At 44.3% G+C, this 27,410-nt stretch overlaps 2 protein-coding genes across 3 annotated transcripts in view; one reads left to right on the forward strand and one right to left on the reverse strand.

Moving 5' to 3' along the window:
- The first annotated feature begins 216 nt into the window (after window positions 1–216).
- Window positions 217–12,933, forward strand: CASP6 (caspase 6). 2 transcript variants are annotated; one of them, XM_081812003.1, is made up of 7 exons: window positions 217–322; window positions 6,123–6,165; window positions 6,699–6,845; window positions 7,268–7,344; window positions 9,009–9,184; window positions 11,530–11,689; window positions 12,309–12,933. In XM_081812003.1, the coding sequence occupies exons 1-7, from the start codon at window positions 283–285 to the stop codon at window positions 12,545–12,547; spliced, it is 882 nt and encodes a 293-aa protein (XP_081668129.1). In that variant the 5' UTR covers window positions 217–282; the 3' UTR covers window positions 12,548–12,933. The 2 variants fall into 2 exon arrangements, with proteins under 2 accessions (XP_081668129.1, XP_081668130.1); XM_081812004.1 differs by having other exon boundaries at window positions 238–322; window positions 6,719–6,845.
- An 8,453-nt stretch (window positions 12,934–21,386) lies between these two features.
- MCUB (mitochondrial calcium uniporter dominant negative subunit beta) overlaps window positions 21,387–27,410 on the reverse strand; it is a 92,340-nt gene continuing 86,316 nt past the window's right edge. Inside the window, 5 exon segments of the mRNA XM_081812002.1 lie at window positions 21,387–21,567; window positions 21,569–21,606; window positions 23,820–23,936; window positions 24,527–24,730; window positions 26,570–26,730. Coding sequence (XP_081668128.1) covers window positions 21,534–21,567; window positions 21,569–21,606; window positions 23,820–23,936; window positions 24,527–24,730; window positions 26,570–26,730 — 554 coding nt within the window. The 3' untranslated portion in view covers window positions 21,387–21,533.

Raw genomic sequence — 27,410 nt, forward strand, 5'->3', positions numbered from 1 at the left:
GAGGGCTGGGCTCGTCTCCGGGCACCAGGCGTACGAGACTGCGTCCCTCGGCCCTCCCCGGGCGCTCTGGCCCCTGCGAGCTCGGGAGTGAGGGGCAGGAGCCTGAACTCGGGGGGCGGGAGGCACCGAACGGAGGCGCGGCTCCCACCCACTCCCGGGAGCGGGCGGCGGGCCGCGGGCGGCGCGGGGGCGGAGGCGGCGGAGGAAGGGGCGGGGGCTTGCGGGCCCCTGGCTGCAGGAAGGGGAGGTCGCCTGGGCGTCGGCGCTGCGAGGGGGGACGCGATGAGCTCCGAGCCGCGGCTCCGCGGGGCTCGCCCTGCAGGTAGGCCGAGGGGTCGGGGGGAGAGGGCTCCGGACAGCTTCCCGAGGGCGGCGCGGGGCGCGCGGGCGGGAGCCGGGACCCGGGCTCTCTCTCTGCTGGGCGGCCCCAAAGAGTTGCGGATCTTGGAGGGAAGCGCTGAAGTCCGGTGGGGGCAGCTTGTCAGCTTTTTGGTCTAGAAAACCAGCCCAGAAGTTCGCCGCCGCTCGGTGCGGCCCCGGGTAGCGGCGCCCGGCGCTGGGGCATGCCCCGGCCGCCTTTGTCCTCCGGGCCCTTGGTTATCCCTTAAACCTTGGAAGTCTGGCCGGGCCGGGGCTGGCGCCCCCCCGCGCCTGCTCTTTTGGAACTTTCGGAAGGTGGATCTGGTTTTGTTTTCTTTTCGTGAGTTAAAAGTAGAAAGAAGTGGTTGCATGCATAATGGAAGCATAACCAGCCCTCAGGAGCGCCCGACAGGGGCCCCTGATTATGCCCCTACTTGACTTGGGGACAAAAACCAGGCCTTGGTGGGCTGGGCAGCCCCAGTGTCTCTCCCACATCCACGACTGTTTGTGGATTTGAGTTGAAGCCACATCTTTCTCTACAAAATAATCAACGTCTAAACGTACGTTTAGAACTTTCTTCCCTGTCACTTACTAATTGTATCACTGATAGCTTTAGAAACTTGGAGCCTGGCCATAGTAAAAAAAAAAAAAAAGAAAGAAAGAAAAGGTTGAAACTAGCGGTTGATGCAGAATACCTTGTTTCAGAGCTTTTTGTTCCTTGCTGCATGAAACCAGGCTAGCCCCTGAGGCAAGTTGTAGAAGTCACCTTGGCCGTTCAGGGAGTGGCCTTGCCCTGGACGGACTGGGCAGGGTCCGGTGGCCACTCCCATTTTGGATTCCGTGGTGAGGTGTGGGCAGCAGGGGCAGGGCTCCAGGATGCCGACCACTAGTCAGGGCACTTGCCCCTCTATTCTTTTTATTCTTTCCTTTTCCTACCTGCGTCCTTCCTTTTCTCCACCCCACCCCCTTTTGAGTGTGTTCTAGGCCTGACATAGCTTACTCAATATAGGATTATTAAACAGATTTTTGATAAGGGAATATAGGTGGGTTTTCATAGGTACTGCAGTGAATGAAGACGATGACCGTGGTTAATGGAGAAGGTTGGAGAAATGAACACTTAGTTTAGGAAGGGAGCTGGCCTCTCTGGTAGGAGGGGTTTAATTTGGTGACCAGAGTGCAGAGATTTGGAGTTTCCAGGCGGACCTGGCTTTGAATCCCAGCTCCACTGCAATGTCGTTGGACAAGCCTGGGGTACTGTCTCTGTCTCTGCCTCATGGGCTGTGGAGCTGAGGGCCAGAAAGTCTGGAGTGCCAGGCCCTCAACAAATGCGAGCTGGCGGGATTATCTGGAGGCATTATCAAATTAAGGAGAGGAGAAAAAAGGAGTGATTAGTTTTGTAAAAATTAAACAGGTTCAAGGAGCAAAGAGATGGCAGGTGCATCATGGTGAAAAGGAAAATTGCCTAAATCAGAGGCAAGGAAAAGTGAAAAGAGGTCAAGAGACAAGTTTAATGACAGAACCATTTTTGAGAAATAGATTGCAGATGCATAGGAATTTACAAGTCTGTTATTTACGGTATCTCCATTGAAATTTACTTTTCCCATGAAGACAGAGCCCTTTACCCTTGTAGGCAGTTCATTTGTATTCCTGCCGTGTAATGATGACACGTATTAAGTGCGCCCTTCCTGAAAGTTTGTCTGCTGGGGACATACAGCCTAGAGTGACCACGGCGGAGTCACGGTGTATTATGTATATGGAACCTGGGACAAATTTATCAACTCCAGTACAGTTTTAGAACTTAGGTTCTAACAGCTGTGTCCATCGCTTTCCGTTCTGATTGTACAGACTGCTAGAATAGAACCTGGCCATTGACTAGCCCCTGCGGGACGCAGGGTGCACGCTAATACCAGAGCGGGCTTTGAGCTGGCAAGGGTCCGAACTAAAGTTCTCAGAGCCCAGTTTCTTTCTGCATCCATGGTGTTAACAGTAACAACAAAACACTTCTTAAAAATCCCTCAGAGATTGCCATATCTGTTAACTTTGAAACTGAATGTTATTTTAGGTTATCTGGAGCTGCCTGAAACTACTATCTTTCCTATATCCAGAGGTCACGTCTAAGCTGAGGGCAGGGTTTGAGACCATCCAGATGCACAGCTGAAATTACACCTGGCCAGGAGGAATGGTGCAATTCCTTCCTTAGACTATAAAAAATCAGTATTTTTCTTTTGCATGGATGTTATTCATTTACATATCTGTGTCCCATATTAGCCTGAGAGAAACTCAAGGATAGTTCTCATTTATATAAAAAAATGAATTTTAAAGACGCGATCGAGTGTCCCATCTCCCAATGCTTTCACCCTTGATGAGTTAGTTTGGTGACCGGCCACTCGGCACAGCTTCCATCCGCTACACTTGATGCCTTTGGCTCACTAACCGATGTGGAGCAAAAGCCAGAAGAGGTGAGCTCCTGGGTCTGCTCCTTTGTGCACCATGTCAGAGATCAGTGCTTTCTTAATTGGGCAGGTTTTGGGGGAATGAATGAGGGGACTGTCCCTCACACGGGGATTGAATATGTTTAGTTTGAGATGTTCTATTTCTTTATCATTATAACTGGTTTAAAGATAAAGAGGTGAGGTTATTAAAAGGTGGATCCTGGACCACTTTTGAAAATAGAAGGCGAGAAAATTCCTCTGCCTTAGTAGAGCAGTGTGGAGAGTAGGAAGTAATCCCAGTATTTGGGGTGTGCGGTAGGAAGTATTCAGGATAGAGCAGCGTGGGGAGGGAGAGGAAGTTTCCTGGGTAGAACTGTATGAAGGAGGAAGTCTCCCCAGAAGAATGGTGTATGCAGTGAGGAAGTATCGCGGGTGAAGCGATGTCTGGTGGAAAGCGTCCTAGTAGAGAGGTGTGTGCCAGGGAAGTATCCCAAGTAGTGCACTGTCTTGTGAGGCAGATTCCCTTTAGAGCAACATGGGGAGTAGGATCTCTGGGAGAGCGGTGTGTGGAGTAAGGGCTATTCCAAGTAGAATGATGTGTGGAGTAAAAAGTATCCCAGTAAAGCAGGGAGTTCAAAGGGCGGTATCCCCGAGGAGAGGGAGTCTGAGTAGGAAGTACTCCCCAGTAGAGCGGTGTGTGGAGCACAGGGTATCCCGACAGGGGCATGTGGAGCAGGAAGTAGGCCCGCAGCGGCATGTAGAATAGGAAGTGCATTTGGTAGAGCAGCGAGTGAAGTAGGAAGTCTCCCGGGGGATCCCTGCGCGTGCAGGAAGGAAGTGTGCCCGCAGGGGGGAGGTGAGCCCGCAGGAGGGAAGTGTGCCCGCAGGAAGGAAGTGTGCCCACGGGGGGGGGGGAGTGTGCCCGCAGGAAAGAAGTGTGCCCGCGGGGGGCAAGTGTGCCGGGGTGCAGCAGTGGCTGGTGGGAAGTGTCCCGTCGCCCCGCAGAGAGGTGAGCGCCAAGGAAAGCGCCCTTGGGTAGAGCAGTGTCTTGGCAGGTGTGGAGAAGTATCCCAGGTAGAGCAGAATGTGGAGACAGGATCCCGGGCGGCACGAGGAGTGTGCTCTCCCCTCCAGAGCAGCTGTGGTGTAGAAGTTTCTGTGTAAAGCAATTTGTGGAGTAGGAAGGGTAGGATGTAGGCTCAGGTGAGCAGCTTGTGGCATAGAAGTATCCCTGGTAGGAAAGTGCGTAGAGAAGGACGTATCCTTCACAGAGCAGGGCCTGGAGTGGGAAGTATTCTGGGTGGAGTAGTTCGTGGAGTAAGAAGAGTAGAACGTACTCCTCGTAGAGTAGTAGGTGTCCCGGGTCAATCAGTGTGTGAATGGTAAGCCTTTCGGTAAGACAGTGCATGAGGTACGAGGTAACCTTGGTAGAGCAGCGTGTGGGTGACAACGGATCACCCACAGAGCAGGATGTGGAGGAGGAGGGGTCCCCCAGAGAGCAGGCTGGCTTTAGGAGGTATACAGGGAGAGCAGTGCGTGGGGCAGGAAGAAAACCTTGGGAGACTGGGGAGGATGCTTTAGGGAGGCTGCTCTTGACTCCTCAACTTTGGTATGAAAATCACCTTGTGAAAAATGCAGATTTCCCCTCCCCTGGGATTCTGATTCTGTAAATCTGGGTTAGGATCCGGGAATGGACATTTTATCACCCAGGCCAGGAATTGATGCAGAAATTGATGAGAAAAACTGAGTTAGGGTCTACTGGACAGCAGAGGGCCTTTGTGGGGTCCTGGCTCGGTGTGGATGCTGGGTGGATTCCAGGAGGAATAGGCCGAGAGTGATGGTGAAGGGCACGGAGTCGAATCCCATCCTCTCCCTCCCAGGGCAGATTGCTGTCGGTGAGGGGGTGTGAGGCTAGAAGAGTCGGGTGTCAGGGAGAGAAGGGAACGGGACCCTCCTGGTTACAAGGTGATGGGTGGGAGGGTCTGTCGTGCTTCTTTGGTGACTTCAAGGGAGAGGAGCATCTTGCTATACTGTTAATATTTGTTTATTCCTTCCCTTCCCTCCTCTCTGGGCTGTTAAGTTTATGAGGTAAAAACAGAGTCATAGCTGTGTGGGCCTTTATTGTAGAAGATGCAAGACTGTGCTGTCCAGTATAGAAGCTACTGGCCACGTGTGGTTATTGAATTAAAAATTGAGTTCCTTAGCTGCACAAGCCCCATTTCAAGTGCCCAGCAGCCACCTGTGGCCCGTGGCTAGCACATAGGACAGCATAGTGCAGAAGGATTCCATCAGCAGAGAAGGTTCTGTTGCACGACACTGCTCTAAGGGAAGGGTCCAGTGAAGGGTGGCCCAGAGGATGGGGAAGTCTGATCACGGGTCGGGAACACAGGATCCCCATCATGGGACGGGTTGTAAGTGCAGGTGTGTCATTTGGGAGATCTAAAATTTAAGCCTTTGCCCTTGGCCTTTCCCTGCTCCAGACTTCTATCTCTTCCAGGTCATAGGGTAATCCAGTATTATCCACACACTGTGTTTCAGTTTTCCTGTGTTTTTAATTCCTTCTCGGTTATAAGAATATCTGTAAAAACATTTTCTGCAGAACAATTCCATATTTCATTTGCGTTGGTCCATAATCACAGAACTGTTACTGTAGGTATATTTTGCAATGAATGCATTTGCATAATATTTTCTCCATTTCTCTTGATAATACTTTTTCCTATTTTTCAAATAAGACTTCAGGGTGAGAAGAATTGAGCTGTTAATTTATAGTTCACTTATTATTAAGCAGTTTCCCTTCCTTTTTCTCATTTTCATATACTTTTTAAGATTTTATTTATTTATTTGACACAGAGAGATAGCTAGAGAGGGAACACAAGCAGGGGGAGTGGGAGAGGGAGAAGCAGGCTTCCCGCTGAGCAGGGATGCGGGGCTCGACTCCAGGACCCTGGAATCATGACCTGAGCTGAAGGCAGACGCTCAACCACTGAGCTACCCAGGCACCCCCATATACTCTGAGTTTTAAACCAAGCAAAACTTGAAGGGCTTAGGGGCGCCTGGGTGGCTCAGTTGGTTAAGCGACTGCCTTCGGCTCAGGTCATGATCCCGGAGTCCTGGGATCGAGTCCCACATCGGGCTCCCGGCTCAGCGGGGAGCCTGCTCCTCCCTCTGACCCTATCCCCTCTCATGCTGTTTCTCTCTCTCTCTCTCTCAAATAAATAAAATCTTTTAAAAAAAAAAAAAAACTTGAAGGGCTTAGAGTGTGGGAGGCCTGCTATGTTTTACTGCAAGTCAAAAAGTAAATTAACGAAATTCAACTTTTTTTTAAAATAGGTGAGGAACAAAACATGACAGAAACGGACGCCTTCTGTAAGAGGTAAAAATGTGCACTTTCCTAATGAAGGCCTCTTCCTTTGCTGATCATGATCAGTCTGTAAGAAGCAAGAAGGGCACAAGGGAGTGAGTCGAGCTGAGAACGGCGTGTGTTAGCACTGGGACAGGGGGCTCGTCGACCTGCGCATTGGTTGCTGCCCTTGGTCGTTTCCGGACCTACAGTGATGTTCAAAATATCTAGTAACTGGTGTGGTGCAGGCCCTGGAGCCAGAGCTGGGGCCTGGGCAGGCTGTTGTACCTGGTTCCTGGATCCTGGAGAAAAGACGCCCCTGGAAGGACTGGGGGTCGGGGTGCTCAGGATGGCTGCCGTTTACCAATCAGTACAGAAATATTTCGGGGTTTTCCTTACCAGTACGGCTGCGAGGCTTTCCCAGAGCACAGCAGAAGCATGCCAGCCTGGCAGACAAGGCGCAAACAGCAGACCTTTGTCTACCTTCCACATTGATCTTGGGCTTGGAGGAGCTCGTTGTTCAATAGGACTTGAAGTGATTGTTGTTTAAAACTTTTCATTAACAGTGAAATATTTGATCCGGCAGAAAAGTACAAAATGGACCACAAGAGGAGAGGAATTGCTTTAATCTTCAATCACGAGAGGTTCTTCTGGCATTTGACGTTGCCAGAAAGGCGGGGCACCAGCGCAGACAGAGACAATCTTAGACGCAGGTACTAGTTTTACCTACCTGTCAAGAGGATGGGATATTTACGTGATACTTATCAAAACTTGTCCCCACTGAGGAAATAACAGAGCAAGAGTATCTGAGGCTGGGCCTCACTTGGGCACAGGGTCCCTTGAGACCTCGCCTGAATTTTCTTCCTAACCCTGTTCTGTTCAATGTTAACAGGCTCTGCATAGTTACATACATATTTGCCAAGCAGATGGCAACATTCTAACTTGAATCAGTTATGAGTAAAACCTTGCCCACTGGGGGTGATCAAGGAAAACCATCATTGTCATCTTTCATTTTTTTCTTTCCCCCTAAAGGTTAATTTATAGGTCATAAAAACCTGTATAGATGTACTCCTAGTAAACATGGGTATGTGACAACTTTGAATAGCTCCTAAGCTAATATCTAGTTTATCACCAGGTTTTCAGAACTAGGATTTGAAGTGAAATGCTTTAATGATCTTAAAGCAGAAGAACTACTGCTCAAAATTCATGAGGGTAAGTAGTTTCCCATTTATCTTCTGAGGGGATTGAGCATCCTATCTATAAAAGCATCCAAATACTTAACTGTGTTGTAAAAAAGTCTTAGCAACTAATTTAGCATGGGTTACAGGTTTGGTTGTGCCCCTCTGCTTGGATGTTACCCACCAGATTCAGAGACTCTTGCAAAGTATTATGCCTCCAAAGTTTTTGTTTAGCATATACCACTCATTACAGTCTGTTACTCTAGAAATGAATGAAATGACCTTCTCATTTGGGAATTAAAAGTCTAAAATGCAAATACTACAAATGCTGGGCAGTCATGTTTTAATTGACTCCTTCCATACTCAAGTTTTTTACTGGCGTCAAAATATTCTGGATTTATTTAAAAAATAGTAATTGTGGATTTACATATATTGTCTGAGTTTCTACATCACCGTGCAGTAGGTAATCTAACTTATGTTTATCATAATTACTGTGTGCCATGGGTTTTCAAGTCATTTGCAATGGACTATTATATTTATGTATTTAAACTGCAGAGCTTTTTAAAATTTGAGGGGTAACTGAAAAATAACATATCAGTTTCAGGTGTACAACGATTCAATATTTGTATACGTTGTAAAATGTTCACCAGTGTCCTTACCATCTGTCACCTTACAAAATTACAAAAAAATTTTTCTTGTGATGAGCATTTTAAAAATTTAGCCACTTTCAAATATATAATATAGTATTATTATAGGCGCTATACTGTATATTATATCCCCAGAACTTATTTTATAATTGGAAGTCTGTACCTTTTGATCCACTTTACCTCACCTACCAGCAACCACCAATCTGTTCTCGATCTGTAGGTTTGGTTTCATACAGTATTTGTCTTTCTTGGACGCCCTTAAAATCCATCCATGTTGTTGCAAAGGCCAAGATTTCCTTTTTTATGGCTGAATAATATTCTTGTGTGTGTGTGTGTGTGTATATCTGTATAGATCTACACATCCATATATATGTTTATATCCCATTTTCTTCCTTCCTTCATTCACTGATGGACACAGGTTCTTTGCACATCTTGGCCGTTGTGCTTCAGTGAACATGGGGGATGCAGGTGTCTCCAAATTAGCGTTTTCGTTTTTCGTCAGTAAATACCAGAAGAGGAATTGCTGGATCAAATGGTAGCTGTATTTTTAATTTTTTGAGGAACCTCTGTACCAGACTTCTTTAACCTGTAAAATCATTTTAACTGGCTGCTTAGCAGGTTTTCTGCTTTGCTTGCGGTCAGTGATGCAGCTGTAGAGTGAAGCTGCCATGCTCACTGGAGGTGCGGCAGCCCCCAGGAGCCCCCCCCCAGGGTAGTTGCGGGGGCTTTCCAGTCGGCTCTCAGCAGCTCTCTGCTCAATGACACTTTTATTGCCACAGTCATCCCATTATGTTTCCCATGTCACTGTAGGAAAGCTAATGAAATCTGTTCAAACTCTTTGAACTTTTAATAGGTTTTTAAAAATCGGATACAGTATGGTATAAATTATTCTGTTTGATTAAAGACTAGGTTGCGTTTCATTACATTTTACATTTATTGTAATAAATTTTCCTCCTCCATCATATGTAACTTTATTCTCGTATTAGTAAACTGAATTTTTATATGTACATAATAAACTCTTATTTCTCTAAACTTTTGGCGGCCTTTATAGCGTCAACCGCTAGCCACACAGATGCCGATTGCTTTTTATGTGTTTTCCTGAGTCATGGCGAAGGCAATCACATTTACGCATATGATGCCAAAATTGAAATTCAGACATTGACTGGCTTGTTCAAAGGAGACAAATGCCAGAGCCTAGTTGGAAAACCGAAGATATTTATCATTCAGGTAAGACATTATATTACAATCTCAATTGTAAAGTCCATGGTTTTGCACATGTGATTATAAAGAACTAAAGCCAATTTTGAAAGTAACTCTCCAATAATTGGAAAGGCCCTTTTGGCTTCCCAGCCAATCAGAGTTGCAACTGATAGTAATTCCTATTAGTAGTAATTCCTCCTTAACAAGGAATAAATAATAAAGATTATCAGTTTATTAATAGATTGACATTTGAAAGGACTTAAAATAACCAATGTGCCACACTCCAGCCGGGCCCAGCATCAGGTGCAGCTACCAGAGGAAGGGTCTCTGTTGGAAGAGACTGTGCAGGGAGGCCGGTGGGTACCTTTTCCCCTCAGCCAAACTGGTATTAGGGATTAAAATATGTTTGGCCCTGAAAGATCTCATTTGGCCCATCAGTAAGGAATCTGAACAGTGTTCTAGTGCAGCAGTTCTGTATTTCCATGAACAGCATGGGGGCATGGCCACATTCCACCTGCCATAAAGCCTTGAGGGGAGGGAGCAGGGGGTCTCTACGGAGTTAAGGGTGATCCATGGTTTCTTTTTGGGACAACTGCCTTGGAGTATCCATCACATACGGGTGGAGTTAGAGCTCTAGAACTTAAGACAGGCAGCCTGGGTTGGAGAAATACATTTGAGAGTAATGAGGAGATGAATGGTAATGGCAGCCATGGGAGTAGATGAGTTTACAAGTATCAAGTATAGCTTGAAAGATGAGTGCAAAAAAGAACTGAGGGACAGCAATGAGCAGAGGAAAGATACTGAGGGGGGTGGCCCAGCGAATAGGGGAAAAATCAGGGAAAATAATGACATGATTGCTTCATGAAAAGAGTGGCCAGCCCCGTCAGAGACAACAGAATTAGAAATAACTAGCGAGCTACTACGCAGGGATAGCCACAAAGGAGGAAAATGTTTTGCCCAGTTATTTCTCTGTGCCTCCAAGTCTTCATCTGTGAAAGGGGATAAAAGAGCACTGCCTCATGGGGTGGCTCTGAGGACGAACGACCTAACAAGTGAACACACTTGGAACAGTGCCTAGCACACACAAGCCCTGCATAAAGGCTAGCTCTCAGCTGACTGCAACTGAGTTGGCAGGTGAGAGCATCAGATTCTAGGTGTTTTACAGGAGAGAGAGGAAGACAGTGGAAAGTAAAGTTCTGAAAAGAAGCCTAATGATATAAGATTAAAATCTCCCTGTAAAAATGGAATTATTAGGGATCTTTAACTGAAATCACAACTTTTTTCTTTCAAAGCTTCTAAGTCTTGGCAGCACTTTGTGCCCACCGGTCCTGTCTCCGTGCTTTAATAAAACCACCTTTTGCGCAATAAATAAATAGATAGCTTATAACTCTTCAAGCATTTCAGAATGAGGGTTGCATTTAAAATACCACTACCAAATCTTATTAGGTCACTGTATTAAGTGTCCTAGGTCCGCCAGAACAAAGTACACAGCCTGGTGGCTTAAACAACGGAAATTCATTTTCTTACAGTGCTGGAGGTTAGAAGTCTAAGATCAAGGTATCAGGTCTCCTTGGCTTGGACGTGGCTGTCTTGTCCCTGTGCCTTCACATGGTCTTTCCTCTCTGCATGTCTGTGTCCTAATCTAAGACCCCAATTATAGTAGGTTAAAGTCACAATAGACCTCCTTTTACCTTAGTTACCTTTTTAAAGGCCATGATCTCCAAGTACAGGTCACATTTGAGATACTGAGCGTTAGGACTTCTACCTATAAATGGGAGAGGGTGACAAAATTCAGCCCATAATAGTCATTTAAGAGTAGAAATTATGTCAGCCTTTGTGAGTCCGGATTAGCGGAGAAGAATTTGAGACTTCACTCTGAAGCACGAGCAAAAAGAAAGGGCCCAGAAAAAGATGTCTTCACGGGTCAGGTGGTGTCCTTTGGACAATTTATGGCAGCAGCTGGGCAAGCACAACCCAGTCAGGGCATATGATATTCCCTGGTTCACCATTAACACCAGGCAAAGACCAGAGCTTTTAAAGAAGAGATGCATCTTGGTGCTATAGCGTGGTTATTAATCCAGAAGAACCTTGAAAACCACAGAGGCTTTCTCCTCCATAGCATACCTTTCAATCAGCACAATTTGGTGTACAGTTGAGGATGCCAGTTTTTCTGAAAACCTTAATTAAAGGTAGGCAAAAGCGGTCAGCTTCATTTGCTCCGAAACTGGATGTGGTTTCCGAAGTACCCATAAAGTGGCTTGTGTTGCTGCTGACATGACGGTGTGTGAAATGACACATTCACAGTAAACACGAAGCACCGGGGAGAGGAGAGGAGGTAGGACAGGAAAGTGGGTTTCCTCCTCGTCTCCTAGGCGTGTCGGGGAGACCAGCACGACGTGCCCGTCATTCCTTTGGACATGGTGGATCATCGGACGGACCAGCCGGAGGCCAACATCACCGAGGTGGACGCGGCCTCGGTGCACACACTGCCTGCCGGAGCCGACTTCCTCATGTGTTACTCTGTTGCAGAAGGTGGGTGGGTGTTCAATACAATCAGAATGGGCTTCCCTGACTTGAGTTCCTGTACGTTTCACCTGAGCTTAAGACTGGTGCTTCTGTCGGACACCACGATTTGATCCTGAAGTTCAGTCTTAGATTTCTTTGATCACATGGCACAGGGTGATCTCTGAAGTGTAGAGTGACTTAACAGACAAATCATTCCTGAGAACTGTTAGGTTACAAGTTACATTGAATATGAGCTGCCTGTTTGTTATCAGTTGACTGTGATAGTGTCATGATAACATTCCTGGAAAGCTTTGTTGAAAATACTTCTTCGACTACCGTGTTCCTTGCTCGTGCAGCAAACTACGTTTTTCTTTCCAATCTCGTGTCAGAATCACTGCCTGGTTACTGTGGTCTTGGGAATTTTTAGGAAATGGAGGAAACTACATAGAATTAACCCCATTTTTATAAAACTATATAAATTAATCCCTTTTCCCATATGAGACTAGTCAACCGAGAAAACTTCTGAAACCATCAGGGGCACATCTTAAGAATTCAAGAATTTTTGAGCCCTTATATTTCCGTAATGGTGCATTATAAACTCAAAGTAACTGAAAGCCAAAAACCCTGCCCTTTTCCTTCCTTTTAGGTTATTATTCTCATCGGGAAACTGTGAATGGCTCATGGTACATTCAAGATTTGTGTGAGATGCTGGGAAAATTCGGCTCCTCCTTAGAGTTCACAGAACTCCTCACCTTGGTGAACAGGAAAGTTTCTCAGCGCCGAGTGGACTTTTGCAAAGACCTGAATGCAATTGGAAAGAAGCAGGTTCCCTGCTTTGCCTCAATGCTAACTAAAAAGCTGCATTTTTTCCCGAAATCTAAATGATAGGAACTATTTTGTTTTATGTATCTATTTTCAAAACAGATTTTCCATCTTTTTTATCAGTAAATATCACTAGGTTGAAATTTATGATATAGCAATTTAAAATGTCTTAAAGGTTTAACGAGAACTTTAAAAAATAGTTCATATTTGTATTAGACATGGTGAAAGGGTTTGATATATGTGAAATGAAATCCTCAGGGAATTACTATAAAAAATCCATAAACATTTGTAATACTTGATTTTTATAGTAAATCACAAGGTTACTCAAAATACCTGGCTGATTTAACTTGTATTTTGTTAGGGTTTTTAATAAAAGTTTTATAATGTTTTTAAAGGTTTTTGAAACCCAAGAATTAGCTGTTTTCCCTTAATAAAATATTTGAAATTCATATTTTAAGTTTTCTAATTCACATTCATTTGTATAACTCAGAGTAGATTTGTTTTACTTGGTCATACAAATTCATCTACATATGGATTTCCACTTTTTAAAAAAAGATTTTATTAGAAATCACGAGTGGGGATGGAGGGGCCACATAAGAGACAGAAGCTGACTCCCCGCTGAGCAGAGAGCCTGATGCAGGGCTCCATCCCAGGACCCTGAGGTCATGACCTGAGCCAAAGGCAGACACTAAACCGACTGAGCCACCCAGGCGCCCCCAGGACTTCAACTCTTAAAACAAAAGCCTTTTTGGAAAGATATACTATGATCATGGATTAGAAGAATCAGTATTATTAAGATGTCCATACTTCTAAACAATCGACAGATTCAGTATCATCTCTATGTAAATACCAATGGCATTTTTCACAGAACTAGAAGAATCCTAAAATTTGTATGGAACCACACAAGACTCCAAATGGCCAAAACCATCTTGAGAAGAACAAAGCTGGACGTATCACGCTCCCTGATTCCAAACTATAATACAAAGCAATAATAACAATATGGTACTGGCACAAAAACAGATTAATGAAACAAAATAGGGAGCCCACAATCAAATAATCTTTGACAAAGATGGCAAGAACAAAGCGGGAAAAGACAGTCTCTTAAAGGGGCACCTGGGTGGCTCAGTCGGTTAAGCGTCTGACTCGGTTTCAACTCAGCTCATGAGCTCAGGGTCACAGGATAGAGCCACAGTCGGGCTCTGTGCTTAGCGCGGAGTCTGCTTCAGATTCTCCCTCCCTCCCTCTCAGTCTCTCTCTTTCCCAAATCAATAAATAAAATCTTAAAAGAAAGTCTCTTCAATAAATGGTACTGGGAAAACTAGACAGCTACATGGAAAAGAAGAAAACTAGGCCACTTACACCATATATAAAAATAAAATCAAGGGCTCAGGTCATGATTCCAGGGTCCTGGGATGGAGCCCTGCATCGGGCTCCCTGCTCAGTGGGGAACCTGCTTTTCCCTCTCCCTCTGCCTGCTGCTCCCCCTGCTTGTGCTTTCTCTCTCTGGCAAATAAATAAAATCTTTCAAAATAAAATCAAAGTGGACGGAAGACTTGAATGTGAGAACTGAAACCATAAAACTAGAAGAAAATATAGGGTAGTTAGCTCTCATACACTGGTCTGAGTACCTGCCCTCAGGCAATTGCGGGCAACAAAAGCAAAAACGGACTATATCAGACTAAAAGCTTTTACACAACAAAGGAAACCAACAAAACAAAAAGGCAACCTACTGAAAAGGAGAAGATATTTACAAATCAGGTATCTGATTAAAAAAATACTGAAATTATATAACGAACTCATTCAACAACACGAAACAAACAACCCAATCTGAATAAAAAATGGACAGAGGACCTGAATAGACATTGTTCCAAAGGAGAAATACAGATGGCCAACAGACACATGAAAAGATGCTCAACATCCCTCATCAGGGAAATGCAAATCAAAACTACAATGAGCTATCACCTTCACACCAGTCAGCATGCCTAGTATCAAAAAAACAAATTCCAAGTGTTGGTCAGGATGTGGAGGAAAGGCAACCCTCGTGCACTGCTGGGGGGAATGCAAACTGGTGCAGCCACTGTGGAAAATAGCATGGAGGTCCCTCAAAAAATGGAAAATACCATATGATCCAGTAATTCCACTACTGGGGTTATCAAAGAACACAAAACCACTAATTAAAAAATATGTGCACCCCGGGGCACCTGGGTTGCTCAGTCGTTAAGCATCTGTCTTTGGCTCAGGTCATGATCCCAGGGTCCTGGGACCCAGCCCTGCATCGGGCTCCCTGCTCGGCGGGGAGTCTGCTTCTCCCTCTCCCGCTCCCCCTGCTTGTGTTCTCTCTCGCTGCGTCTCTGTCAAATAAATAAAATCTTAAAAAAGTGTGCATCCCTATGATCACTGCAGCATTATTTATAATTTGCTAAGATACGGAAGCAACCTAAGTATCCATCAATAGATGAATGGATAAATAAGATGTGGTATACTTCGTGCTTTGCAGTTTTCGTTTTGTATTTAACAAACTGAAGGTCTGTGGCAACTCTGCACCGAGCAAGTCTATTGGCACCATTTTCCTAACAGTATTTGCTCCTTTTGTGTCTCCTATTTTGGCAATTCTCATAGGTCAGACTTTGTCATTATTGTATTTGTTATGGTGATCTGTGATCTTTGAGGTTACTATTGTAATGGTTTTGGGGTGCCGTGAATAAGTCCTATACATGACAGCAAACTTAATAAATGTGTGTGTTCTCATTGCTCCACCGAGTAGGCATTTTCTCCCCTCCTCGGCCTCCCTATTTCCTGAGACACAACTCTGAAATTAGAGGCCACTGTAGGATTATTCACTGGCCTAGTGTTCAAGTGAAGGGAAGAGTCACAGGTTTCTCACTTAACTCAAAGGGTAGAAATAACGAAGCTTGGTGAGGAAGGCAGGTTAAAAGCCAAGATGGGCCAAAAACTATGCCTGTTGTGCCACGAGCCAAGTTGTGAATGCAAGAAGTTCTTGAAGTAATAAAACTACTACTCCAGTAAATACGGGAGTGATAACAAAGTGAAACAGCCTTATTGCTGATATGCAGAGAGTCTGAGTGATTTGGATAGAAGATTAAACCAACCACACCATTCCCTTAAGCCAGTTAAAGCTGAATCCAGAGCAAGACCCTAGCTCTCTTCAATTCCATGAAGGCTGAGAGAAATGAGGAAGCTGCCGAAGAGAAGGTAGAGGTTGGTTTGTTCCTGAGGTTTAAGGAAAGAGGTTATCTCCATATGTCAAAGTGCAAGATGAAGCAGCAGGTGCTGATGGAGAAGCTGACAGTTCTCCAGAAAATCTAGCTAAAATAATTAGTGAAGGTGGCTACACAACAGATTTTCTGTGTAGATGAAACCGCCATCAGTTTGGAAGAAGATGGAAGAAGATGCCAGCTAGGACTTCCATAGCTAGACAGGAGAAGTCAGTGCCTGACTTCAAAGCCTCAAAGGATAGGCTGACTCTCTTGTTAGGGGCTAAGACAGCTGGTGATTTTGGAGACCAATGCTCACTTACCATTCGGAAAATCCTAGGTCCCTTCAGAATTATGCTAAATCTACTCTTCCTCTGCTCTGTAAATAGAAAAAACAAAGCCTGGATGACAGCACGTCTGTTTACATCATGGTTTACTGAATATTTTAAGCCATTTTTTTTTTTTTAAAGATTTTATTTATTTATCTGAGAGAGAGAATGGGAGACAGAGAGCATGAGAGGGGGAGGATCAGCGGAAGAAGCAGACTCCCCGCTGAGCAGGGAGCCCGATGTGGGACTAAGCCACTTTTGAGACTACTGCTCAAAGGAAAAAAAAAGATTCTTTTCAAAATATGACTGCTCACTGACAATGAACCTGGTCACCCAGAGCTCTGATGGAGATGTACAGTGAGATTAAGGTTTTCAATTCTGCTAACACAGCATTCATTCTGCAGGCCATGGATCAAGGAGTCATTTCAACTTTCAAGTCTTAATATTTAAGAAATACATTTTGTAAGGCTGTAGCTGCCACAGACAGTGACTCCTCTGATGGACCTGGGCAAAGTCAACTGAAAACCTTCTGGAAAGGATTCACCATTCTAGCTGCCATTAAGAACATGTGTGATTCATGGGAGAAACTGATTCCCACCCATATGGATGACTTTGAGGGGTTTAAGACTTCAGAGGAGAAAGTAACTATAAGAGGGTAGAAACAGCAAAAGAACTGGAATCAGGAGTGGACCCTGCAGATGAAACTGAACTGCTGCACCCCCATGACAAAACTTGAACAGATAAGTTGCTGCTACTTAGGGATGAACAGAGCAAGTGGTTTTTTGACATGGAATCTACTCCTGGTGAAGCTGCTGCGAAGACTGTTGAAATGACAACAAAGGATTTAGAATATTACACCAACTTAGTTGACAAAACAATGGCAGTGTTTGAAAGAATGGACTCCTAATTTTGAAGTAAGTTCTACTGTGGGTAAAATGCTATCAAGCAGCATCACATGCTACAGAGAAATCGTTTGTGAAAGGAAGAGTCCATCGGTGCAGCAAACTGACGTCACTGCCTTTTTTTTTTTTTTTTAAGATTTTATTTATTTATTTGACAGAGAGAGAGAGAGAGCGAGCGAGAGCAGGAACACAAGCAGGGGAAGTGGGAGAGGGAGAAGCAGGCTTCCCACTGAGCAGGGAGCCCGATGCGGGGCTCAATCCCAGGACCCCGGGATCATGACCTGAGCCGAAGGCAGTCGCTTAACGGCTGAGCCACCCAGGTGCCGTCATTTTCTTATTTAAAGAAATGGCCACAGCCACCCTGACCTTCAGCCACCAGCACCCTGATCAGTCAGCAGCCATCACGCAAATCCCTCCACCAACAGAAGAGTAACAAGTCACTGAAAGCTCAGATAGTTAGTATTTTACTTATCAATGAAGCATTTTTTATTTAAAAGTCAGTACAGTTCATCCTTGAACCACATAGGTTTGAACTGCACAGGTCCACTTACATGAAGATGATTTTGATCCATATAGTACTATTAAGTGTATTTTCCTTATGATTTCCTTAATGTTCTCTTTAATTTATTGTAAGAATACAGTAACATCATATAACCTACAAAGTAGGTGTTAACTGACCATTTTATGTTATCACTAAGGCTCTGGTCAACAGTAGGCTATTAGTTAAATTTCGGGGGGAGTTGGGGCACCTGGGTGGCTTAGTGGGTTAAGCATCTGCGTTCGGCTTAGGTCATGATCTCAGGGTCCTGGGATCGAGCCCCCCATCAGGATCTCTGCTCAGCGGGGAGTCTGCTTCTCCCTCTCCCCCTGTTCACGCACGCACACACTCTCTCTCAAATAAATAAAATCTTTAAAGTTTAAGGGGAATCAAAAGTTACACAAATTTCCAGCTGCACAGGGGGTGGAATCCCTAATCCACGAGTCGTTAAGGGTCAACTGTACATTGCTTTTTTAGACATAATGCCACAGCACTCTTAATAGACTACAGTAGAGTGCAAACACAATATACTGGGAAACCAAAAAATTCATTTGACTTGTTACAATATCTGCTTCACTGCGATGGTTTGGAACCGAATCCGCAGTATCTGAGGTATGCCTGTAGAACACACACAATGGAATATTACTCAGCCATTAGAAAGAATGAAATCCTGCCATCTGCAACAACAAGGATGGACCTAGAGGGTATTATGCTAGGTGAAATAAGAGAGAGAAAAACACTGTATGATCTCATTTATATGTGAAATCAAAAACAAAAAACTGAGCTCACAGATCCAGAGAACATCTGCTGGTTGCCCGACAGGAGGGGTGGGGGGATGGGCAAAATAGTGGAAGGGGATTAAAAGGTACAAACCTCCAGTTACAAAATAAATAAGACATGGAAACAAAATGTACAGCACAGGGAATATAGTTAATAATACGTAATACTATGTATTGTGTGGTGACAGATGGCAGCTAGATTTATCATGGAAAACACTTCATTGGGGCTCCTGGGTGGTTCAGTCGTTAAGCGTCTGCCTTCGGTTCAGGTCATAATCCCAGGGTCCTGGGATCGAGCCCCTGCATGGAGGCCCCTGGTGGGGCTCCCTGGTCAGCAGGAAGTCTGCTGTTCCCTCCCCCCTCGTGCTCCCCCTCATGTTCTCTCAAATAAATAAAATCTTAAAAAAAAAAAAAAAAAGCAGTCATTTGCATATCCCCTTTCAGCTGTGGCTCGAAGAGCATGCTAACTAGACGCTCGGTGAGCGGGACGTGTGTACCCGTGTGTGGTCCTGACAGGGCCTACCCCGCGGCCGCCACTGTGGCTCCACCTTCCAGAGCTAGTGACTACAGAACTGCTCCTCAGCTCACCTCATGAACACTGGCCTGGCCCTCTAGGCAACGATGACACAATTCTGCTTACCGAAGAGAGAGTAGCCAATGTCATTAAAAAGCTCTAAAAGCAAAACAAAACCACTTTTTTCCTTGAATGTGATCAGTTGACAGGTTCATCCGAGTAATATCCTCTTATTCAGATGCAGGGAGATCAGTGGGTACCAAACCCACCAACTGCGGTGACATTATCTGGGTACCAAAATGCCATCAAATCTGAGCTATGGAAGTAATCGGGACACAACCGAATTTTAACAGTTGTCTCTAAATAAGACAGTATTTTTGTAATAAAATTTAACATGTAATGTTTGGATTCCTTTAATTTTGGTTCCAATCTGTTTGGACTTACAACTTGGAACTGAGTAGAAAGAGCACACTTTGTTTATATTCCGAGTTAACTGATCCAGCAAGTTTTAACATAAACATAAATGGGACATATGTCCCCTTTAGAGAAACTACAGTTTAAATATTAAAAAGGCTGGAGTGTCCTGCCTCTTATCACTGAGTTGTCCCCTCGGGACTCAGAAATGAGGTCCACCAGTCATAACGTACAAGGTGACTTACACACAGTCCCTTATCTGAAGAACTAAACTCTGTTTTACTTCCAGTAGGAAGATACAAATCAGAGGAAGCTATCTTTTCTAAGAATTCGTTTTTCACATGACGAACTTTCTGAAGCCCTAAAAACATAGTATTGTTTGCTAATTATCTTTCATATTCATATTCAGGGGTCATCCAAATTTTTCTGTAAAAAGCCAGCGAGTAAATACGTGAGGCTTTGCAGCCACACTGTCTCTGCTGTAACGGGTCAGCACTGCGGCTTGTGGGGCAGAAAGAGCCGAAGGCAACACGTAAACGCACCCAGCCGACTTCCAGGAACGCTGCACTGACAAAAGCAGGCGTACAGACATGAGTTTGCCAGCGTCTGCTCTAGTCTACCCCATCTTCCCAGGTTGCCCGTAGACTACTTGCAAGGATTCAGAAGCCATCCTTTCTACTCTGCCAGTCTAGACTCTGCCCAGCGCCATACCTGAAAATGCCCAGGCCTTTCACCCGTCTTCCTGGGTACCTAGCATGAGTCAGGCATTGGGGATGGGTCCATCAGTGAGCAAAGCAAACAACAATCGCTGTTCTCCTGGAACTTCTATTCAGGTGTGACATTTATAGAGCAGCTTAGATTAGGCATGTTCAAAGTATTTTATCTCACTTCACTCTCAATAAGGCCAATGGTATTGTATACTTATTTCAATGAGGAGAGGTCAGGTTCGTTGCCTTAATATCTCCAGCTGGTTAAGTGGCAGAACCTGCCTGACCCTAAAGCCCACACACTTTCTATCCCACGCTGGATCTACTCTGCTGTTTTCCATATTAAATCCAGAATCCCGATTCCATTATCTGACTCCATCCTCCCAGTCCAATCTTGTTTCAAGAAATCTGCTCCTTTTCATTGTATATCCTCTGGAGAAATACTCCACCAATACAGAGCCAAGACCCAGTTCAGGACCCCCATCCCTCCCATGTTAGATCCCTGCCTGCAGTGCTTGCCCCTCTTTCCAAATTCCACCCAAAAGGCAAGGCCCACCCTTCCCAAGCGGTTCTCTTAACTTTGATTGTACTGATGGTCTTGTCTCTCCCTGGGAATAGAGTTCAAAGGCAGAACATGTCCTAAGGACTCGGCATAATGCTTAATCTGGTGATATTCATTATAAAAACATACTAGTGCATATTCTTAGCTTAGTAATAAGACACCAAAATGGAAGTAATTCAAAATCTCCATGTTGCAGAGACACTGACGCAAACAGCAACTGGTCACTGTGTGCTATTCCAGGTAAGGTGAAGGAAGTTTGAATCTGATTCAACGGAAAGATAAACTCTGAAAACACTGGGGGCTTTGGGGTGTTTTTTTTAAATAGCAAATCTCTAATATGGGGATCACCATTACCCTTTCTGGCCCACAGGCCGTGAAATCCTGGACAATGGACTAAATACCATTAGTTGTAAATGCACAAAGATTTATCATCTACTATGAGCAGGTGCTGAAATCCGGCTCTGTGCACTTGGGCCAACTAGCCTCTCCATGCCTCCATTTCCTTATTATTAAACTGGGATTAAAAATAGCTACTCTCATAGCATTATAGGATTACAAATAATATATCAGTACTTGACATCATATAAACAGTATCTATCTCAGTGAGCATTAGTTAAGATGAAACATTTCAAATGACATTTTATCATAATTTTAGCTATGTTTAATGATAAAGGTCTTCTGTCATGTATTTCAAAATAAATTAATGACAAGACAACTGTAAGGGAAGCCTAAGCATGAGAGTGAATGCCACGCACACTGACCACCCCCCCTCTGCGGGGGAATGAACACAACGTCAGCGGACGAGGACTCTTAGCTCAAGTGCCAAACCACAGCTGCTCTGACTTGGATGCACGCGTCCAAGCTCCTCTTGGCATTAATCCCGGACAAGTCGTGTGAATCCACAAACCAAAAATCTCAAGTGAGAACTTCAAAGAATACCTGTGTTTTTGCAAGCATTTTTCTTTTAATTAACAAAAGAGACTGAAACGATCAAATTCAAAGGAACTATGGGACTCGAAAAGTTCCAGTTTCTAAGGTGCAGAATCAACACATACTGGAAAAATTCAATGACATTCAAAAAATGTAAGATTAATTCTCTTCACTGAGTTCCTCTCTTTGCATAACAGAGAGAGTGGCGCACCTGTTTCAGGGATTCCGTGGCCTGTCAATGGGAAAAAGAAAAAAGTACATGATCAAAGAGAATGAGAAACAGCGTTACTGCACAAGAGGAATTCTATAAATTTAATGTATCCTTAGGTTAATAAACATATTTAAACTACTAATGGCAAATGTCTACAGTATTTCAATGAATAGGGATCCTTTTTGAAAAGAAGAGTTTAAGGCTTCTAATATATCCTTCAAGTTCTTGCTGTGTTCGCTGTCCCCTTTATAATGGTTTTTCTAGTTCTTATTTGAAAAGAAAAACACTCCGTGACCTATCAGTCTCCCTTCTTCCTCAATGTTATTACCTTAAAAAAAATACTGCACAGGTGCTATTTTCTTTTTAAAGATGTTATTTATTTATGTGATAGAGAGCCAGAGAGAGAGCACAAGCAGGGGGAGCGGCAGGAAGAGGGAGGGGGAGAAGCAGGCTCCCAAGTGAGCAAGGAGCCCGATGCGGGGCTCGATCCCAGGACCCTGGGATCATGACCTGAGCCGAAGGCAGATGCTCAACCGACTGAGCCACCCAGGCGCCCCTATAGGTGCTACTTTAAATCTTCAATGCCCAGGGCTATGAACTAGTTGGAAGAACATCCATCCCTTAGCCTTCTTGGATTAGATCATTCAAAGGTAAGAGTACCCACTAATTAAAAATAAAATCATTATATTTTCCCTAAGTAGTGATTTTATAGAAAAAATTTAAAAACTGTTAAAGGTTTTATCCTAATTCTTGGATTACAAATTTAATTCTAGTAATAGCTTATTTTTTTTAATTTGAGGGATGGGTAGTTTAGAACATACAGGCAACAAGAGATATTATGAATATTGGCTATCAAAGGAGCATGCATTAAGCAACGGAAGAGATTTTTACCAAAACGTTTTTCTTTTAAAATTACTAAGAAAAATTAAAAATCGAGTTAATGTGTTGAGAAGCTACCATCTGAACAAAGCTAATGAGTCCACTGGGAGGCCAGAGTAAAAGCTGCCTCAGACACAGATTGTGTGGAAGGCCTTCAGAGCGGAGGCTCCGGAGTCAGGCTGTTGGGTTCATAGCCTCGTTTCCCCACCTTGAAACAGCGTACTACCTGGGCAAGTAACTAAGCACCTCTGTTTTCTCACCAGAAAGATGGAAAAGATGAAAGGAGGAATACCATGCAATGATTCTTTCATTTTTAAGGAGAAGAAACTTATAAATGCCTTTAAAAAGCTTAAAATGTGTTATCGGTGGTCACCTTCCTAAAAGTCTACTTTCTTTTATGTTTTTTTTCTTTTTTTTAAGATTTTATTTATTTATTTGACACAGAGAGAGAGAGATAGCTAGAGAGGGAACACAAGCAGGGGGAGTGGGAGAGGGAGAAGCAGGCTTCCCGCTGAGCAGGGAGCCCTATGCGGGCTTGATCCCAGGACCCTGAGATCATGACCTGAGCCAAAGGCAGACGCTTAATGACTGAGCCACCCAGGTGCCCCTTTCATGTTCTTAAAAGTTGAGCTTGAGGGGTGCCTGGGTGGCTCAGTCAGCTGAGCTTCCAACTCTTGATTTCTGCTCAGGTCATGATCTTAGGGTTGTGAGATCAAGCCCTGCGTCAAGTTCTGTGCTGGACATGGAGCCTGCTTAAGATTCTCTCCCTCTGCCTGGCCCCTGCTCTTAAAAAAAAAAAAAAAAAGTTGAGCTGATATTGGACTGTTTTCTTTAAAAACACATACTCAGAGAGTGAAAAGAAATGACTGCTACTGGGCGCCTGGGTGGCTCAGTTGGTTAAGCGACTGCCTTCGGCTCAGGTCATGATCCTGGAGTCCCGGGATCGAGTCCCGCATCGGGCTCCCTGCTCGGCAGGGAGCCTGCTTCTCCCTCTAACCCTCCCCCCTCTCATGTGCTCTTTCTCTCTCTCATTCAGTCTCCCAAATAAATAACTAAAATCTTTAAAAAAAAAAAAAATGACTGCTACTGAAAACTATTATTTTACTATCTCAAAGTCATTTAAGACATTTTCCCCCATACAAAAGATATCCCCATGTAGAATACGGGAATGAAAAACAAAACTGTATAATACGAAATTAGCATCACACGTGTCAACTGTTTCACTGAGCAAAGCACAGTCCACAGAAGTCTATCGAGGACCAAGACTGAACTTGGGGATTTCCCCGATGCTATGTTCCGGCTCCCAGATGATCCCAAATGGGCAGTTATAAGGTGTCATGTTTGCAATACAGTACCTTAGCAAGATCTTCTTTTAACTTGTTGTACTGCACCACATCAAAATGCTGTTTCTTTGATTTCTTATGGAAGAAGTGAAGAAACTGCCTACTCTTAACAGCTGAGTAAGTATAATCCTAAAAGGAAAAAAAAAAAAAGAACATGTTTTAAATGAACATAATGTCCCTGCAAGAAAGACACTTGCCTAGCAACACTAAAGCAAAAGCAGGCAGATGAGTAAAATATTTGCAGTGGCCGGCAGAGCAAGCAGAAGGCAAAACAAGGAAAACATTTCATCTTGCGTGAGATCAGCTGCTGCTTTCAAAAGCAAGCAAGCTGGGAAGAGAAATCACACATATTCTTGATAGAAAGGAGCAAAAGAAAACTGTTTTGGCACAATAATCATGCAATGAAGCTAAAGTTACTGAGTGCTTTTGCAATACATATTCAATTTTATTTATAAAGACACAGAACAAAATTTGATGTGTTTATCTCCATGGAGAAATTTATGAGCTGTACTATTTATTTCCCTATAGAGGTTTTAGTTTTTCTGTGCTGTATATAAATCTATATCTTCGTGAAAAACAATAGCTAAATTTATCAGCTTATCAAAATCCAGAGAGCAATTCAGTAAATAAAAAAGGCTTTATTGCTCATTACTTCAGTTGGATAAGGAATTATTTGCAAAACATGTTCCAACTTCCCATTTTCCTAACAAACTACTTACCTGTCGAGTGACGATAAAGTATGCAAAAAAGACCATGGAATTTGTAAATGTGATGAAGTATGTCACTGGTTCCATAATATCCCAGGAGTACACCCACCAAGTGAGCCAGGCCAGTGCCCCGCCCTGAACAGATAGCAGTGCTAACCCGGTCCACAGAAGTCCGCTGATTTTGGCTTCTGAGCGAGTTTCGATGCCAGCTTTTATCTGAGGGGCAAAAACAGCCTGGTTCAGCTTACAGGCTACCAACTCATGGGGAAAGAAAAGAAAGAACAAAAGTAAAATAACACCTATCTGCATTATTTTAACGAGGTCTGATTTAGAGACAAGTTATGAAACAGACACATTCACGAGTGATCACTAATTTCCAAATCAGTTCATTAAATGAGTCATATAAATTATAAAGGTAATACCTGCTTGTGGGGGAAATAAATTAAGTAGTATAGAAAGCTATACAATGAAAAACTCAAGAGGTTGTCCTCTGAAATCTAAAATTACGTGCCTATTTTCTTTGCCCCAGCAACTGTACTTCTAGGAATGCGCCCCATAGGTATTCTTGCTCACACGCGGTTCATTGCAGATTCTCCAGAGTAAAAGACTGACACTTGTGCATGTATCTACCAAGCTCTTACGCAGCAGCAGTGAGGACACCACGTACCAACGTGGAGATCCTTCCAGGACACGTGGTTGGTGAAAAAAGGGAAGAATAGTACGTAATGGTGTATGCCCTTTTCGGAAGAGGGGAACAAAATAATCTATTTGTACTTGTGTGTACACAGATGAAGAAAATCTAACGTGATCCATGGGTGTGAGGATATGGTAGGAGGAGGAAAAGTTTCCATCGGCACCCTTCCAGATTTTCAAGTCTTAATGTGAGTCGGTATTATCACCAATTTTTTAAAAAGCAAAAAAAGAAAAAAAAAATGTGGATACACAATCCAACAAATAAAATTTAAAAGTCCCTCGCTCGGGCGCCTGGGTGGCTCAGTTGGTTAAGTGACTGCCTTCGGCTCAGGTCATGATCCTGGAGTCCCTGGATTGAGTCCCGCATCGGGCTCCCTGCTCGGCAGGGAGTCTGCTTCTCCCTCTGACCCTCCCCCCTCTCATGTGCTCTCTCTCATTCTCTCTCTCTCAAATAAATAAATAAAATCTTTAAAAAAAATAAAAATAAAAAAAAATAAAAGTCCCTCACTCTACCATCTCCTAAGTATCCTCAGAGGATACTATTAAAAGTTTCTTTTATTTCCAGAAACTTCCTATTCAGATACAAAGATACGTAGAAGACACCCATTCGTTTTTAAAAGTCACAAATGGGTTCAGAGGTTTAGAAGATGCCATTTTTTCCCCTTAAATTAAAACAAACATGGGGCGCCTGGGTGGCTCAGTCGGTTAAGTGTCTGCCTTCCGCTCAGGTCATGATCCCTGGGTCCTGGGATCAAGTCCCGCATCGGGCTCCCTGCTCTGTGGGGAGTCTGCTTCTCCCTCTCCCACTCCCCCTGCTTGTGTTCCCTCTCTCGCTGTCTCTCTCTCTGTCAAATAAATAAGTAAAATCTTTAAGTAAATAAATAAATAATAGAACAAACTCCGACCCTGCCTCCCCAAAAAAGTTGCTATTTTTTTCCTCCATCAGTGATCAACTTCGGGTGCTAGGAAGCCATGGCCAACTTCCCAGCTGGCCATCTGGGAAGCAGAGCTGGGCCACGGGCCTATTCTCCAAAAAGGGGACCGGGAATCCCACCGACGGTGCGCCCCCGCCCGTCTGCTCGCCAGTCAGCGAGACGCTGCGGCCAGCGGCGGCGGGGGGCGGCACCGCACCAGTTCAAGATGGCAGCTCGGGCCGGGCCGCCCGGTGCTAGCCACGCACCTTTGCTGTCTCCGCTTCCCCACCTGAAGGATGACAGAGGTAAGGGTACCAAACGCGCAGGCTCATCGTGAGGGCTGAAGGAGAAAACGAGCCTAGGTAGAGCACCCACAGAAACATTCACTTAGCAAGCGCTCAGCCAACAGTATTACTTTCAGACAGCCTCGACGGCGACGCTTCCTAACCTGTTCGAGAGGCTGCAGCTGTCCCTTCAGGTGGTCAATCCTCTCCAGCAAGTTGTGCTCTCTCTTTTTCTGAAACTCCTCTAAGTGCAAAGCTGTGAACAGTCTGTGAACCAAGGATTTCACATTGTCCATCTCCGTAGCATGCTCCATACTCAGTTCCTCTGACAAAAGACACAAAGGACACGTAAGGCCGTCACCACACTTCTTCCTCCAGGCTCTCCGAGTCCCGGGAACCCCACCTGCGTGCCCGTGGCTGGCGGCCTGGGCGCTCTAAGTCCTAGGGAGGCATCTGGGATTGGCCTTTCTTCCTGTCTCGGGTGATTCGTCCCTCCCACAGCAACACAGTCTGGAATGATAAATTACTAGACAGTAGGCTTTAAATTCTTTGTTTTTTTGTCTTTTTTCTTTTGTACTAGGACTTCACTGTTTCTTTAAAAATCTTCATACAGGAAAAGGTTTCCATCTACCAGAATCCAGGTGCATGCCTCACCTTAGTTTGTTAACACTTCAGTTTGTGGGTGCATTTTGTTGTTGTTGCTTCAAGTTTTTATTTAAATTCTAGTTACTTAACATATAGTGTAATACTGGTTTCAGGAATAGAATTTAGTGATTTGTCACTTACATACAACACCCAGTGCTCATCACAGGTGCTCTCCTTATGGTCATTTTTATACTTGACTTCAACCTAAGATCCCCCCCCACCCCCAGACCCCAGCCATCTATCCAAAAATTACTTTAGGACGCACGGGGGACGGAAGCTGGTGTTCACACGTGTAAACGAAAGCATAATACACATTTGAAAAGCAATTAAAGTGTAAGTTCTTCTCAACAAGATGTAGAT

The sequence above is a fragment of the Leptonychotes weddellii genome, chromosome 2 (assembly GCF_054177405.1).
Source record: "Leptonychotes weddellii isolate Sample4059 chromosome 2, ASM5417740v2, whole genome shotgun sequence".
In the NCBI taxonomy this organism is placed as follows: Eukaryota; Metazoa; Chordata; class Mammalia; order Carnivora; family Phocidae; genus Leptonychotes; species Leptonychotes weddellii.